General features: G+C 51.8%; 1 protein-coding gene across 1 annotated transcript; it reads left to right on the forward strand.

Annotated features, from left to right (window-relative positions):
* The first annotated feature begins 6,334 nt into the window (after window positions 1-6,334).
* On the forward strand, window positions 6,335-13,886 carry SLC45A3 (solute carrier family 45 member 3). The gene is made up of 4 exons (XM_050911460.1): window positions 6,335-6,740; window positions 7,005-7,838; window positions 9,402-9,667; window positions 13,253-13,886. Exons 1-4 carry the CDS (start codon window positions 6,569-6,571, stop codon window positions 13,706-13,708), a joined length of 1,728 nt encoding a protein of 575 aa, XP_050767417.1. The 5' UTR covers window positions 6,335-6,568; the 3' UTR covers window positions 13,709-13,886.
* Window positions 13,887-14,794: the final 908 nt, after the last annotated feature.

Raw genomic sequence — 14,794 nt, forward strand, 5'->3', positions numbered from 1 at the left:
TGGTGTCTGGGCTGCTGGATGCTGCACTGTGGGGTGAGGGAGGGAATTTCAAATGGGCTGGAGCACCCGGATCTTCCTTGTTCTCGTCTGAGGGGATTTCCACCCGCTGCTGCTCTTTCCCTAAGCTGAGCTGCCGAGGTCGATATAATGGAGCCCCTGAGCTCAAAGGAAATGCAGAGTTAATTCAGAGAGACTAAATAAATCGCCGTTCTCCCATCCCTGCTTAATGACCGCTCCCCTCTCCCCACACTGTGAATGGGGTCAAGGAGATTTGGGAGGGGAGGGGGAAGGGGAGAGGGTCAGGAGAGGTCAGGTGAGTTTTCCATTTCATCCCGCGCAAGCCTGCCAGAGCTATTCTCCATGGTGTATTTCACATTCAGCTGCAGTGAATGGACACTGATAGCTGTGAAAGGATCTGGCACTGTATGAACAGCCCTTCCGTAAGCACTCGCTCTTGTGCTCTCTCCCACCCTTTCTTCCAAAGGGCTTCCAGGGAGCGGGGAATTAATAACATTCATAAAGAGCCCCTTGGAAGGTTGGAAATGTAGCGTTGCGGTTATGAATGGAAACCCAAAGGCTAGCGATACCCTTCGCCCTCCCCTCTCTCTGCGGCCCGTTGGGAATGGGTTTCTGCATCAAACCTGCCGTGCCACAGGGAGGGAAGGTGCAGGTCCGTGTCACCTGGGGGCTGCTGGACTGGAGCAGCCCCCGCCTGAGCTCCTGCACAGCACCATCTCCTCCCTTCAGCACTGGCCACTACCGGCTGCCTCGGATGCTTCTCCAAAAAGCTGAGGCTTTTCCTTTTCCTTTGCTAAGGCAAAGGCTTTTGTGGGGTAATTTTTTCCCATATAAGACAGGGCTCAGGTTATTACAGAGCCTTGATAGGTCACAAATAGTTGATGAATCTAATTCTCTGTTGTCTGATTATTACTGTGGCTGTTCGTTGAACTGTCGGGTGGGTGCACGACCATCATAAATCAGAGAGGCTGCTACCACATTTAATAACTTCTCTTGTCCCTTCTGCACCCATGAGAGACTGGAAGGATTATGGAGTGGCAGGATATGGATTCTTCTGAGGAATAAATGAGTTCTTCTCTGCCACGTAACTACAGCCAAATTTAAAAATGTCCGTCCCTCAATCTTCATGCTGTCTAAGCACTGTTTAGATGCGATTACTTGTAAGATCCTGTGTTGGAAAGGTTTGAGGAGATTGGGAGGAGGATAGACTTCTTTCAGTCTTTGCTTGTGCATGTGCATCAGTGCCCTGCATGTAGTCCACTTTCTTCAGGTGTCTCAGGGTTTGTTTCTTCTGAAAGCGAAAGGTGTGGTTCAGAGTCTGTTAGCGAGGGCACACAGAGCAACGTCTGCGCCGGCTGAGAGAAAGGAAGTGGGAAGTGAACTTCTGCTGGCGATGGTGTTGCTTCGTGTGAATGAGTTGGTACATCTGACATCACCAGTAAATTCAGTCCTATCTCCGCGTGCATGTCTGTGCACTTGCTGGTGCTTTTCTCAAATTCAGATTGCGGGTTTCCTCAAGCAGGGCCTTGCTGCGTCTCTGTACCACATCGAGCACAGGAAGACATTTGTCAAAACTTTTTCTGTAGCATGTGAACAGAGAACAAACTCTGAGCAGGGGAAATGTGTGAATCCCATCTGCCGGCCCACTGCCTTTAGAGAAATGGACTCTCGGGAGCCGCTTTCCCTGGCTTCATCCCTGCTCTTTGTCCTTGCTCCCTGTTAGTGCTGCTAGGTGAGTTGCACTCCGCAGAGGCAGACTGCCTGGCTTCCTCCCTGTCCTTCTGGGTGCTTAAGCGGGAGAGGAGAGAGAGGGCAGGAGACACCAGCTTTGGTTGCCATTGCTGAAAAGGCTGCTCTGTCCAGGTGGGTGGCAGAGAGCCCTCTGCTCTCCGGCTTGCCTTTGTCCGGCAGCAGCGTGCTGCTTTGCTCCTGCCCCCAGGACCCGCCCTCCTACCTGGCTGCCAGGTGAACCAGCCTCTCAGAGTTGATCTGTTGTTTCTCTGCAGAGAAAGGACAGGAAAGGTTTGGTTTGCAAGCTTACAAGTAAAACAGAAACCCTGGGTTTAAAGATGCTTTACCTCTCCTTGGGGTGGGAGAGGACGAGCGGAGAAAGAGCCTTAACGCTCAGCAGCAGATGATGTCCCCATGACATGACAGCTCGGTGAGCAGCTGTGAAAAAGCCCCACACGTGGCTCCCTTCTGCTTCTGTGTGCAGGAAACCTTACACAGAAGGGCTGGTATGCCCCTTTTTGGGGGGGCTGGCTGTTACCCTTGTCAAGGTGCTTGGCATTGTGCTCCATAGGGAAGGACAAACACTGTCCCTATTGTAGAAGTTTCGGTGAAGCTGAGGCCAGAGGGCAAGAAGTGCCTGCTGTCGTGCAGCTTTTTGGACCAGCCACCCCCCCGTCTGACTGTCAAAGGTCTCCCCGTCACAAGATGCCAAATCCCACTGGGCTGGACAGGCTGTTGCCAGCTCACTTGGGCGTGATGTGTAAAGGCTGCTGTTAGACCAGGATCTCCCAGCTAGGAGGTGGTTTGCCTAACTGACTCCTTCCACATCAGGACCAAGTTACAGAGCACCAGTCCCAAACCAGCCCTCCTGCATAGTCTGCCAGATAAAGTGTCCTGCAAGAGATTAGCAGTTTAAATGAAGTGTTTGGTCTTGCTGCTGGGACTGTTATTTAGAGTCAGACTGTCACCTGCAAAGCTGCAGAGAACATCTCACTGTCTTTAAAAAGAAAATAATAATCCCACGTACTAAATCTCTCTCTGCTGGCTGTTTGTGAAGTGCCAGCAGGTCAGCAAGGGAAGGTGACAAATGTTAACACCAGGACAGGGCTTTGGGCAAAGTTCAGACGTGAGTCCAGACCTGGAGTTTCCTTCTGAGCTGGTTTGGGGCAGCAATGGCGAAGCGCTCTGGGCGCAGGGGGTTCGCGGGGCCGGTGCCTGCAGCCTGTGTTTGCTCAGCACCTCGCGCGAGGGGCCCGGGCGCAGGTGTGGTTGCGGTGCTAATAACACACCGGCGCGCCGCGTTATCGGGAGGCAGGGAGGGCCCTGAAACCAAACCCGCCTGTGTACCTGCAGCTCGGTTCCACCTCTGCCTGCCTGCAAACTACTTAAGTAGCTTTTCCTGCGTGCTGTGTACCCGGGCTGGGCTGGCTGTGGGGAGCGCAGCTCACAGGGATCCCCTGTCACTGCTCTGCGTGGAGGAGGTGAGTCCTGGCTTCCTTGCAGCCTGGCTCCTGTGAGCCTCCCAGATCATCCTTCTCCATCCCTCTGCCCTGTCCTTACAGATCAACGGTTCAGATGATTTTCCTAGTCTGCGCTGGCATTTCTTTCCAGCTAAGCCAGTCCGTCTTTCTGTATTCCGTGAACAAAATAAACAAAGTAATTGATGGGTGTTGGGACAAAATGCAATTTAAACAGAAAAGGGTTCATAATCTGTTGCAACTGTATCTACAACTTGGTTGCTGTTGACAACTTCTCATCTCTGGCTGTACATGAGTGTTGCTTCTGGGTACACTGAGATTTATTTTTTTGTTAAAGCCCTTTGAAGGTGTGGCGAGGGGGGAAAGACAGGTCTTTTCTTAGCTACTGATAAGAAATGCAGCCTCTCTGCCTCAAAACTGAAATTCTCAGGCAGTCGGGGAGATGGACAGGTTCCTGCTTCCTCCCCAGTGCTAGAGATGTCGCTGCGATAAAAGGGAAGAAAACCGTTTTTTTCTCTGTGCGTGTGTGTGAGACACCTTCTACTTAATGTTTGGGGTTCACCTTGGGATAAGTCCCCCTCTGTAAGCCCTCCAGACCCTGGACTACAGCAGACAGTAGACATTACCTCTCCTTTCCAGGTCTAGCTTAGAGTGATGGTGGCTCAGTTGATTTTGGCTTGTGAGTCTGCTTCCTCTAGCTAACAGCACCAAGGCTTATGCTGCTGGAGCTGTAGGGCTGCAGCTTAAATTCCTATCCCAAGGCTGTCAGCCAGCTGGGCACCCATCATAAACGAACAAGGCTGAGACATCCTGTGTCTAGCCCACATCTAAGAAAGGTGGTTGCTGCCCCCATCGCTTCCTTGCAGATAGAGTACATCTGAAGTAATGCTGAGCATATCTGGGGCCTCTGAGTATTCCTTTGAAGCCATGTCTAGTGATTAAAGGAAAACTGTTGCTGTTCCCCCTCTGCCGTTAGCTTGCTATTTGACCTTGGGCAAGTCATTTAAATGTTCACAGTTGTTAAAAGGAGATATCTTTTGTGACAGTCGAGCTCTAAGTGAGTGTGGAGGGGGAAGGTGAGGGATCCTGGGAGGAAAATAATCAGTACTTATTGCGTGTAATTGGCAGCCCGTCAACTCCGCAGCTCAGGAGTGGTGCCTCTCCTCTGCAGCAGCAAGAGGCGGAGAGCAATGCTTGCATCTTTGTAAAAACCTCATCACCACACTTCCAGCTTCACCCAGTCATCTCCGTGTGGGTTATTTGGCTGATGGCAAGAGAAGAAAGAGAAAAGTGAGAATGCAGAAACTGTCCCAACTGTACCTGTCTACTAATGCTTGTGCAGTGATGGAGGTCAAATGCATGTGCTCTGTGAAGTTAGGGAACACTAATTTGCACCATGTTTGGTGATAACATGGAGTTTTCTCTCTGCCCAGTGTAGCTGTGGCAAGGCTGTGGTCCAGCACACTGCTGGTTCAGCAACTCCTCCTGCGTACACCCTTTGCATCCTGCTCGGCCCTGTGACAAGTAGCCGTTCCAGCTCTGCGAGGTCTGACCCGCTCCGCAGGCATGGCCTCCAGCGCTGGTTGCCTCAGCTGGCGAGTGTTGGCCTGGAGACGTTCCCTGTAGGAGTCTTTTCCTCTCCCCTGTAATCGAGGCAAACAATTTAGAGGGGGACCAGGCTGCAAAACTGGATTTACACCTCGTTTCTTCTGATGGGCTCGCTCTCTGCAGCTAAGTAAGGGCAACTCTGTACCAGCTAGCTGCTCTGGCATGGAGGGGGTGTACAGGCAGGCAGGTATGTGGTTACAGCTTCCCCGCAGCCAGGGAGGGAGCAAGCGGAGATAAACTCCTCCGCCTGCATGTCTCGCATTCTCTTCAGCCTCCTTCATCCAACGGACCCAAAGCACTTGGGGGCTGCACTGTGGTGGGACAGGAGGCAGAAGCTTCTGTGCAAATTGGGAGCAGACTCCACAGTCCAGAAATGGGTCATAAACTGAAGCACATTCAGGCCAGTGGGACCTGTTATGCCTTGTCCCCACAGAGAAACTCGGTGGTGGTTCATTTTGGGTGAGAAGTTAGACCATGTGAATCCTGAGAATTAGACTGCAGTTTGTTTTACTCCTGAATCGATGTCTGTGCAGGAGCTTAATGTCACCCTTCTTGCTAACCCATTCTACCTTTCCCAGCATAACTACAGACCATCTTCCCAAGATGCTTTTAGGAAAACAGCAGTTTGGTGGACTAACCTAGATGCTGGTAACCTTGCAGGATTTCTTACATTTGTAGACTGACATAGTGGCAGGCTCATAACAGGTTACTAAGAGGCATCTGCTTACTCTTGCCTTAGCTGCTTAGCCCCTGTCCTGATCTGGTGGCCTCTCCCCTCTGAAGAAGGCTGGAGAGAGGGAGCACGTTACAGGGCAAATAAATGACTCAGACTAATGAGTAAGGTAATTGCCGTTCACTGTTAGATGAGGCTAAAGTGGGTCAGGTTTGTTTGTGAAACTCCATGGAGGCACCATCTGTTCTCTGTGCCCCGTCTCAGGGGCTGGAGACAGGATTTGGGTGAAACGGCTTCCCTGGGAGCCTGCGGAGCAGCACGGGGGATGCCCCGGTCATTAGGCAGTGGCGTGGGTCTCTATTGATGACCCTGTGTGACTGCAGGCGAGTGCCTGCAGCCCTGATCCTCGAAGGGGACTCTTAATTGATTTCACTGGGAGAGGGGACCCTAAATCCTTTGTCTGTCTGCTACAACTGCCCATCTATAAGATGAGGCTGGATAGGACACTGAGAGGTCATTAGACCTCCCTTAGCCTGAAGGCAGGATTGGATTTTCCCAAACCATGTCTGACAGGTGCCTGTCTCACCCCTCACAAGCTGTTGGAGAGAAACCTGGCACCAATGTAGTTTGTGGTTTTTTAAGCCTGCCGCTCTCCTAGATGTCCTCTCTTCATCCTCCCATGCCTGCAAGCCTGTTGGGATGGGGACTGTCTCTTTCGGCGATGACGTGTCTGTGTGGTACCTGGTTTTAGCCCTTTCCCCTGCCCTGGACCCCGCTGTGTCTAACAAGCTCTCTCTTCTCTCAGACCACAGCATGTGAGCAGAAGGAGAAGCCCGGAGTGGGATCCCTGCCTGCCCATGCCTGGACTCGACATTGCTGGGGCCACATACTGCAATAAGAGGAAGAGAAAAGACGGATCATTCACCGTTGCTAAAAATGGGAGGCAGCATCTGTCCAGCAGACCAGGAGGGGAAGCTCCAGACCTTGCCTGTGGGGCATCCCTGCGAGTGCCACAGCCGGAGCGACACAGCCCTCTGTCAGTAAGGGGTGTCGGGGCAGCATGGCTCAGAGAGCCTGGGTCAGCATGCTCTTCCACAACCGCAAGACCCAGCTCCTGCTGGTAAACTCCCTGACGTTCGGCCTGGAGGTCTGCCTGGCTGCAGGGATAACCTACGTGCCTCCGCTGCTGCTGGAAGTGGGTGTGGAGGAGAAGTTCATGACCATGGTTTTGGGTAGGCAGTTTTTCTCTCATCTTCGAGGTGCTTGTTTCCCCTTCTAGTCTGGAGGGCAGGGGCAAATAAGGGCATGGAGGCTTGTCTCTGCGGGGTGGTTGCAGGGCTACTGTTATGTCAAGGGCAGCCTTGTGTTTGGAGGAGGGGGCTGTGACCCAGTGAAGCTTACTGAGTTCCTGAAACGTCCCAGGCTTTTTTTACGGTGCATACAGACCAGTGTCCTCCAGATCTGTCCCCCTAACACCACCTCTTTCTCCTTTCCAGGGATAGGACCTGTCCTTGGCTTGGTTTTTGTCCCGCTGATCGGATCTGCCAGTGACCACTGGCACAGCAGCTATGGCCGAAGGCGACCTTTCATCTGGATGCTTTGCCTGGGAGTCCTGCTGAGCCTCTTCGTTATCCCACACGCCAGCAGCCTGGCCAGCCTGTTTGCCCTCAACACTCGCCCGCTGGAGATTGCCTTCCTCATCCTGGGCATCGGGTTACTGGATTTCTGTGGCCAGGTCTGCTTCACTCCGCTGGAGGCCCTGCTCTCAGACCTCTTCCAGGAGCCAGACAACTGCCGCCAGGCCTTCTCCATGTATGCCTTCATGATCAGCTTGGGGGGCTGCATTGGCTACCTGCTTCCAGCCATTGACTGGGGCGGCAGCTTTCTGGCCCCGTACTTGGGAGGGCAGGAGACCTGCCTCTTCAGCCTCCTTGCCGTCATTTTCCTCGGCTGTGTGCTGGCCACGCTTTTTGTGACAGAGGAGGCAGCCGCCCAGGCAGATGTTCTAGATGGCCCAGCGCTGAAGGACGCTACCCCTAAGCCCTCACCTCCTGCCTGCTGCTCTTGCCAGCTCTCCAGGAGCTCATGTCTCCTGCAGGCCAGGCACATGATGCAGGCCCTGAGAAACCTCTGCACGCTGGTGCCACGGCTTCACAGCCTCTACTGCCGCATCCCCAAGGTCATCCGGCGCCTGTTCGTGGCCGAGCTCTGCAGCTGGATGGCACTCATGACTTTCATGCTGTTCTACACAGACTTTGTTGGGGAAGGGCTGTACCACGGCGTCCCCAGAGCCAAGCCAGGCACGGATGCCAGACGCCACTACGATGAAGGTGAGAAGTGAACCAGCTGCTCTGAGGCTGCAGCACCCATTCCCTAGGATGGGAGTGTTTAGTGGGAGCTAGGAATGGGCTCAGCTCTGCTAGTAATACAAAAAAACGTTACAGGAAACTAAACTTTCTGCAGATGCGTCAGGAAAAAACATCCCCCCGTGGCCCCCAGAGCATTGCACAGTGGACCAAATAGGGAAATGCCTCTTTGTCCACCGAGCTACCCAGCACAGAACTAGATCTGGCAGTGCAGCCCTGGCCTGGGGCTGAATGGTTAAGTGGCAGAACGGTCTGGCAGGTTGCATGCTGAACAGGACGTATCCGGCTCTGTCTGCAAGCTGCGGTTGCCGCTGCCAGGTCCTTTCACTGCTCTTCCCTCCTTTTTAAATGAGGGGTGATGGTGGTGATGGCGCTCCCCATCTCTTGGAGAGCAGGGGTTGGAAAGCCAGGATATGCTCAGGTAGCAGTGAGGTGGGCTTTGCTGCATGTTCCTTTCATGCTGCTGTGAGATTCCCATCTCACATCTGTATCTGGGGAGCCCTCGAGCAGCTTCCCCAGTTCTCACTCTCTCCAGTGCTTTCTGATAGTGCTCACCACTGGAGTCTGTCGCTGCCATGTCCACATCATGGGATACTGCTCACTGCAGCACGTTACCTGCTTACTGTTGTTGCCTGCTGTCCCGTTTTGGCTGCTGTGTTATGCAGAGCCTTGACTCGCTGCCTAGCCCTTCTTTTCCTCTCCCTGATCTAAGTCTTTTATTCTTGGAGGCACCTTCCTGGCCCTCCTCCTCCAGCTGTATATCTTGCCCTCTGAGTTTTCCACTCACTGCCTCCGTGAGCTCTGCAGTACACTGCCTCTTTGTGCTGAGGATCTGTTTAACTTAGAGGGAGCTTAATTATTATTTAACACTTGCACTGTATAGCTTCCAGCAGATCAGGACTCCATTGTGCTAGCTGTCATAGAAACATGTGTTGAGTAATGATCCTTGCTCCAAAGAGTTAATGGTTTTAATTCCCTGAAATCTGATAGATCTTTGCAAAGGGTAAGGTCCGGGTTGCTACCGGATACTGCAGTCGTTTAGCTGATGTTGTATACTTTACCTTGGCTTAAGCACAATTCCTTGTTCCTTTTGTTCTGTTGCTGGTTTTGGCATCAGATAACAACAGATCCTGGTTCATGAGCAGGCAACAGATCCTGGGTCAAGAGTAGGAAGGTGTGAACAATGACAACAACTTCCAAAGACAAGAATGGCATTTGGATTCCTATCTCCCATTGCTCCTCTGGTTAGACTGGGGTGCCTAGGAGCACGTGTAGGAAATACTCGCTGCTGGTGGAGAGTGGGAGCTGCAGTCTGGCTGCTGCAACCCTGGGATATGTTAGGTGATGCTGCTCTGCTTCCTGACCCAGCCCTGTGGTTGTCAGGGCTGTTTGTGGCTGTGCCGCACTCTGCGTGGACTGTACTGAGGTGGGCACCGAAGGAGCGGGAAGGAGGCCCAAAGGTGTTTGGCTGTGTGAAGCCTGGGGGCAGTCAGGGCAGTGTCTGTCACCACCTCTGCTTACCTGCAGGTGTCCGGATGGGTAGTTTGGGCCTCTTCCTGCAATGCATCACATCCATCTTCTTTTCGACAATCATGGACCGGATGGTGAAGCAGTTTGGGACGCGGGCGGTCTACCTGGCCAGCGTGGTGTTCTTCCCCATGGCTGCCTTCGTCATGTGCCTTTCCCACAGTGTCATCGTTGTTACCGTCTCAGCTGCTCTGACGGGTTTCACCTTCTCTGCGCTCCAGATCCTGCCGTACACACTGGCATCACTGTATCATCATGAAAAACAGGTAGGGATCTACTCCAGAGGGCACTGTGCCAGGTAGCTGCGAGGGCAGCTTGGCCAGCCTCTTTTGCCACTGGTAGCTGGTACGGTCAGTTCAGCCCATGGAAGAGAAACACATGCCTGTGTGCAAAGGTTTTGCACGTGTGCCTCTTGTCTCCAGGCTGTGTCTTCTCTGAAGATTCATCTGAAATGGGGGAGATAAGAGAGTTTAGCATCTCCTTCCTTAGGCATCCCATGCTCACAATAAGCATTATGCAATTTTAAAAAGTGGGGAGTGGGTAAGATGGGAGAAGTCGGCTAGGACTGGTGTATCAAAAGAGATGTCCTACGTTCCTCTGTGTTCTGCGTATTTTTAGGGAAACTGGTGCAGGTTAGTTATACCTGTGTGCATTCTGCAACCAAGTCACATCTGCAGCACTGCCAACCTGAGGTGCTAAAAACCGCAAGAATTTTCAGCCCTTAGTGGTCCTGCTTTCCAATTTTTGTCCATAGCAGGAACATCAGTAAAATGAAAACTGAGGTTCTTCCTATTCTCCTAGCTCCAAGAAAAATAAAACGTTGTGAAACTTCTGACACCAACACAAAAGCTAGTAATCCTGTCCCACAGATGTTATCCTTGTGGAGAAGTCCTAGGAGGTTCCTGAGTTGCACACTGGATTAATAGGAGTTTCTCTTGTGCTGCAAATGCAGAATTAATTTGTGGTTTGAGAGCTGCTCTTTCATCCCAATGGCAGGCAGTTCACTGTGCAGTGAAATAAGTAGGAGTTTTTACCACAGGCATCCAGATGTTCACATTGAACAAATACTTCTGACCAACCCATCCCAATTTGCACCAGGCACCCTGTCAAAATAGGGGTATGAGGGAGTGTTCTGCTTTGCAAAAACTTCAGTTTGGCTGGGATCTCCCATGGACATAATACCAACAGAATGAAAACCAAACTCCACAGGCTGGGAATGTGAAGGCCACATGCCCAACTGTTTGCCAAAGGCTTGACAGGGAAACACTCTTAGTACAATGAGGTGTGGGGTATAGCTGGGTTTGGTCTCTCTGTTGCCCTAACTTGAAAGTTCCTCCTTCCTTTACCAACTACTTTGCAGCAGGCTGCAGGGAGACCCCACAAGAAGTAGTCTCTAAAATGCCTTTTGCAGAAAATTCTCCATCTTCCCCATTTCTGTTCTCTTCTTTTTTCTTACTGTTGAAATCTGTCATGATTTTTGTTTGCCTTCCCTTGTTCCTGCTTCCTCTCTTCCCTCTCTTTTTTTACTTTTTTTTTAACTTTAAACACTCCTCCCAAAGCGAATCAGCGGAAGGGGCATCCAAAGTGGCTGTTGCTTCCACCCTGTGCGGGATCGTTGGCGAAAGCCTGCAAGGCCACCTCAGCTGGAGCTCCTTGCTTTGCACAGGCTGTGTAAGTCGCTCTGTTCTCCTGCATGCCTTCTCATCTTTGCATGGCCACTAAACCTTGTCTAGAACAGGAGGAAAAGGATCTGCATGTTCTAACAGCGCCTGAAAGCTTGGTAGAGGTGAGATGCATGGTGGGCAGTCACACCTTCTGCAGGAGATCAGGGAGAGCTAGGTTCCTCATTCCCCCCACTCCCCATCAACTACAGAGGGAGACGAAGCTGGTGATTGAGGCACCAGTGACTCCCGTGGTTGTATCCTGTGTTACAAGGAGTGATTTTAAAGCATAAGTTCTCACTAAGCTCATTGTTGTGAGTATGTGTTTAAGTCATTTGCTCAAGATTGAAATTAATTCTCCACACTAGGTATTCAAACACCCCTGCCAGAACTCCTATCTCTGAAGTCCTAGCCTGGATCAGTGTAGAAACCAAGAGAATGTGGCATGGGCCTTCAGGACAGCTGAGCAGGCTTCTGGGAACATCAGTGTCAAATACGAAGGGCTGGGACTGTGGAGGACATCCTGGTTTGGCTCACACAATGCCCTTTCTGTGCTGAGTTTTGAGTTGCTTTGAAGTCTGATGGCAATAGGAGGCACGTGGGAGGATTTTTAAGCTCCACGTAAGATAAGTGACGATCCTGGATTGATGCACTTAAGTGTAAATTTATGAGCCTAGGCAGAATTGAGGAGTTGAAGAGTATAGTGAGCAGCTGAGCAGAGCCCAGGTAAAGCTTTTGGAAGACGATTGCTACGTAGTGAAGTTCTTCTCGTCTGGTTTCTCTTCTCTGATTGAATCTGAAACTATTTGTGCTACAGATCTGCAGCCATGGCCTGGGGCAGCATGAACAGAGACTGGCTGGTGCTGACATACGCTAGGGCAGGGCTGGGTGTAGCTGGGTGGGTGCCAAGACTGCTGAAAACTTTGGGATGGCCTGCAACAGAGCTGGAGTAGCCACACTCCTGCACCAGCGGTTCCCTCCTGTTGATCTGTGTCAGGGTCCCTCCTGCAAAAGGAAGAATAGTTCAGGCAAGCCCCTCTGGGCCCTGCAGCTGGGTACAGTGCTCTCCGCTCTCAAACAGGTGCTATTTTTTCCTTTTTATTTTCTTTGTTTGTTGAATCTCACCATGCGGATAATGGATTAACATGTCCTTCATTATCTGCTCTACCCCATGCAGACCAGTGGTTGTGCATAATTGCGAATGCCCTGGAGTTTTAAAGCTGGAGCTCTGCAGCATTTTCACTGTCTGCACATGACTGCCCATTATTTGTTGGTGTTAACGTGGAGAGCTTTTTGATCCAAATACTCTGTGTGAATACTGCTCGAGTGAGCCATGCCCCAGAGATCTCTCAGCTTGAGAAGAGCGAGGCAAAAAAGAATGAGAAGAAGATTTTTCTTCCCCCCGTGCCCCTATTCTAGCCTGAGTGAGGAGGCTCAGGTCAGGCAGATGAAGCAACTCAGCTGAGGTCGTGCATGCACAGTGTGTTGCAGAGCTGAGCAAAGAGCTCTTTCCTGAGTTCCCAGCACTGTGCCATCTCAGCTGGTGTCACTTTTAAGTATCCTAGATATTAAGAAGTGGCCATGCATCCAGTGCTCTGAACTGTTCAACTGCCCTTTGGGCTCTTCTGCAGGAAGGTTTTGGGTTCCCAGCCAGCCACTTTATAAACACTTCTGTTCACACTGGAGTGGACTGTCTGGCTTTGTGATATGTCCAGAGTGGACTCTGGCCCTTCACTCCTGTCCTGCAAGCGTGCATCAGCTGATTTCAGGATGGGCTGAGCTGTAGTTGGTGCCCACATTCCCTTGGCACCCAGTGAGGAGGTGACAACCCAGGGCTCAGCGCAAAATGTCCCCAGGCAGAGCCTGGGCTGGCTTTGGGCTGCAGCAGTCTGCTGAGCCCCAGAGCTTCAACACAACAAAGGCACCACTTGGCCAGATTCCCCCAGTGAGTCAGGGTTGCTTTGAATCCCGTGCCAGTCGGGAAAAGCCAGGCTGGCTCCTGGAGGCCATCTCACGTGGGCCAGGCTCACTGCAGACACTCCCCACCTCTAACAGCCTGACCCAACGCGCACAAAGCACAGAGTGGTTTTGCTCTCTTGCACAAAAACGGGGCCCCCTCTGCCCCCCACCTCGCTTGCTGGGCTCCACCCTACCGACTCATTCCTCACGTGCTCTCCTTCTTTCCCCTAGGTATTTTTTCATAAATATAAGAGCAAAGAGGAGGAAGACGCAGCTCGATTGGAGAAGAAATCAGCCTTCTCTAAAGGCCACCTTTCCAGCCAGAAGCTGCCTTACCAGAATGGACATGCTGGGAGCCTCTTCTCTTCTTCCTCTTCCTCCTCCTCTCCTCCAGCTGCCAGCTCGGCTCTGTGTGTCAGCTCCTCCTGCGACGTCTCGCTCATGATGATGGTGGGAGAACCGGACTCGGTGGCTCCTGGCCGAGGGATCTGCCTGGACCTGGCTATTTTGGACAGTGCTTTCCTCCTGTCTCAGGTTGTCCCCTCCCTCTTCATGGGGTCCATCGTCCAGTTTACGCAGTCAGTGACTGCCTACATGGTGTCCGCTGCCGGCTTTGGCCTGGTAGCCATTTACTTTGCAACCAAAGTTGTCTTTGATAAGAGTGACATGGCGAAGTATTCAGTGTGACGTGGAAGGCACAAGGGCAGCACACGGGTGCCTGCACGTGGCAAAATGAGACGTGTGTGTGTTCACGTGGCCGCTTGTCGGAAGCCTCGTGTGGCATCTGCTCTCCCCACGCGGTTGCCGTAGCCCTGAGGGGTAGTTCTGGGGCTGGGGGCAGGAGAGATGCAGCAGGGCTAATCATCTCAGGTGTAAATACAAGGCATCGGGGCATTGTGCTTCGGGCCATCAGTGCTTTCCAAAGGTGCCTTTATCAAAAGAAAGCACTGCACAGCCAGCACCAAAGGGGGTTATACAGGGGAGAGAAAGGAAGTGGACTTTTCCTTTAATAACGGGTCATGTTTCTGAGCAGGAGAGGCAGTGGTACGGGGAGGGAAGGGAAGAAATCGTTGGCTCTCCTGTTTTCCAGTTATAGCTGTATCCTCTTCCCCTGCTTGTTGTAGTTTTAGTCAACTTCTTGAGCAATACTTCTGCAAATAGGACACTGGGAGGAGATTTCCTTGGAAAAAAAAGATGGGTGGCTAAGGTTTGGCCATGGAGCAAAGGGGGTGCGTATGTATGCGCGCATATCTTCCGTCCTTCCCCACCTCTGTTCTGACTGGGAGAAACCATTTAGGAGAAAAGGTACTATGTCTTGTGTTGGAAAAACAAGAAACGTTTCATTAGGACCAATTCCAAAAGGTGACTTATCTTTTACCTATGTACCAAGTTGCATCAGATGGAAAGGACTTCTTAACCTTTTTTTTTTTTTTTAAATGATTGTTTTTAGCTTCCCTCACACAGCTCTCAGTAACTCTGACCTCTCACTCCTCAGCGCTCAGAACTGCCGCCTGCTCTCTCCCCTAACAGATCTAGAATGTCGTGCCTCTTCCACACCTGGCCCCTAAAAGATGCTGCCATATCACAAGGCAAATCTCTTCTCAGAGGGTTTTCAGTCCTCTGACAACGAAGTAGAACAGGAGGAGCTCTCCTGCAAGGCTACCTGGGAACAAGTGTCCCAGGCCTGAGGAAGCTGGAGGAATTGCTTGTCTGCTGATGACTAGTTGAACTCAGCAGCGGTCACTGCTGTAGTAGGTACCTGGAGTTGGTCGC

This window comes from Gymnogyps californianus, chromosome 27 (assembly GCF_018139145.2).
Source record: "Gymnogyps californianus isolate 813 chromosome 27, ASM1813914v2, whole genome shotgun sequence".
Taxonomy (NCBI): Eukaryota; Metazoa; Chordata; class Aves; order Accipitriformes; family Cathartidae; genus Gymnogyps; species Gymnogyps californianus.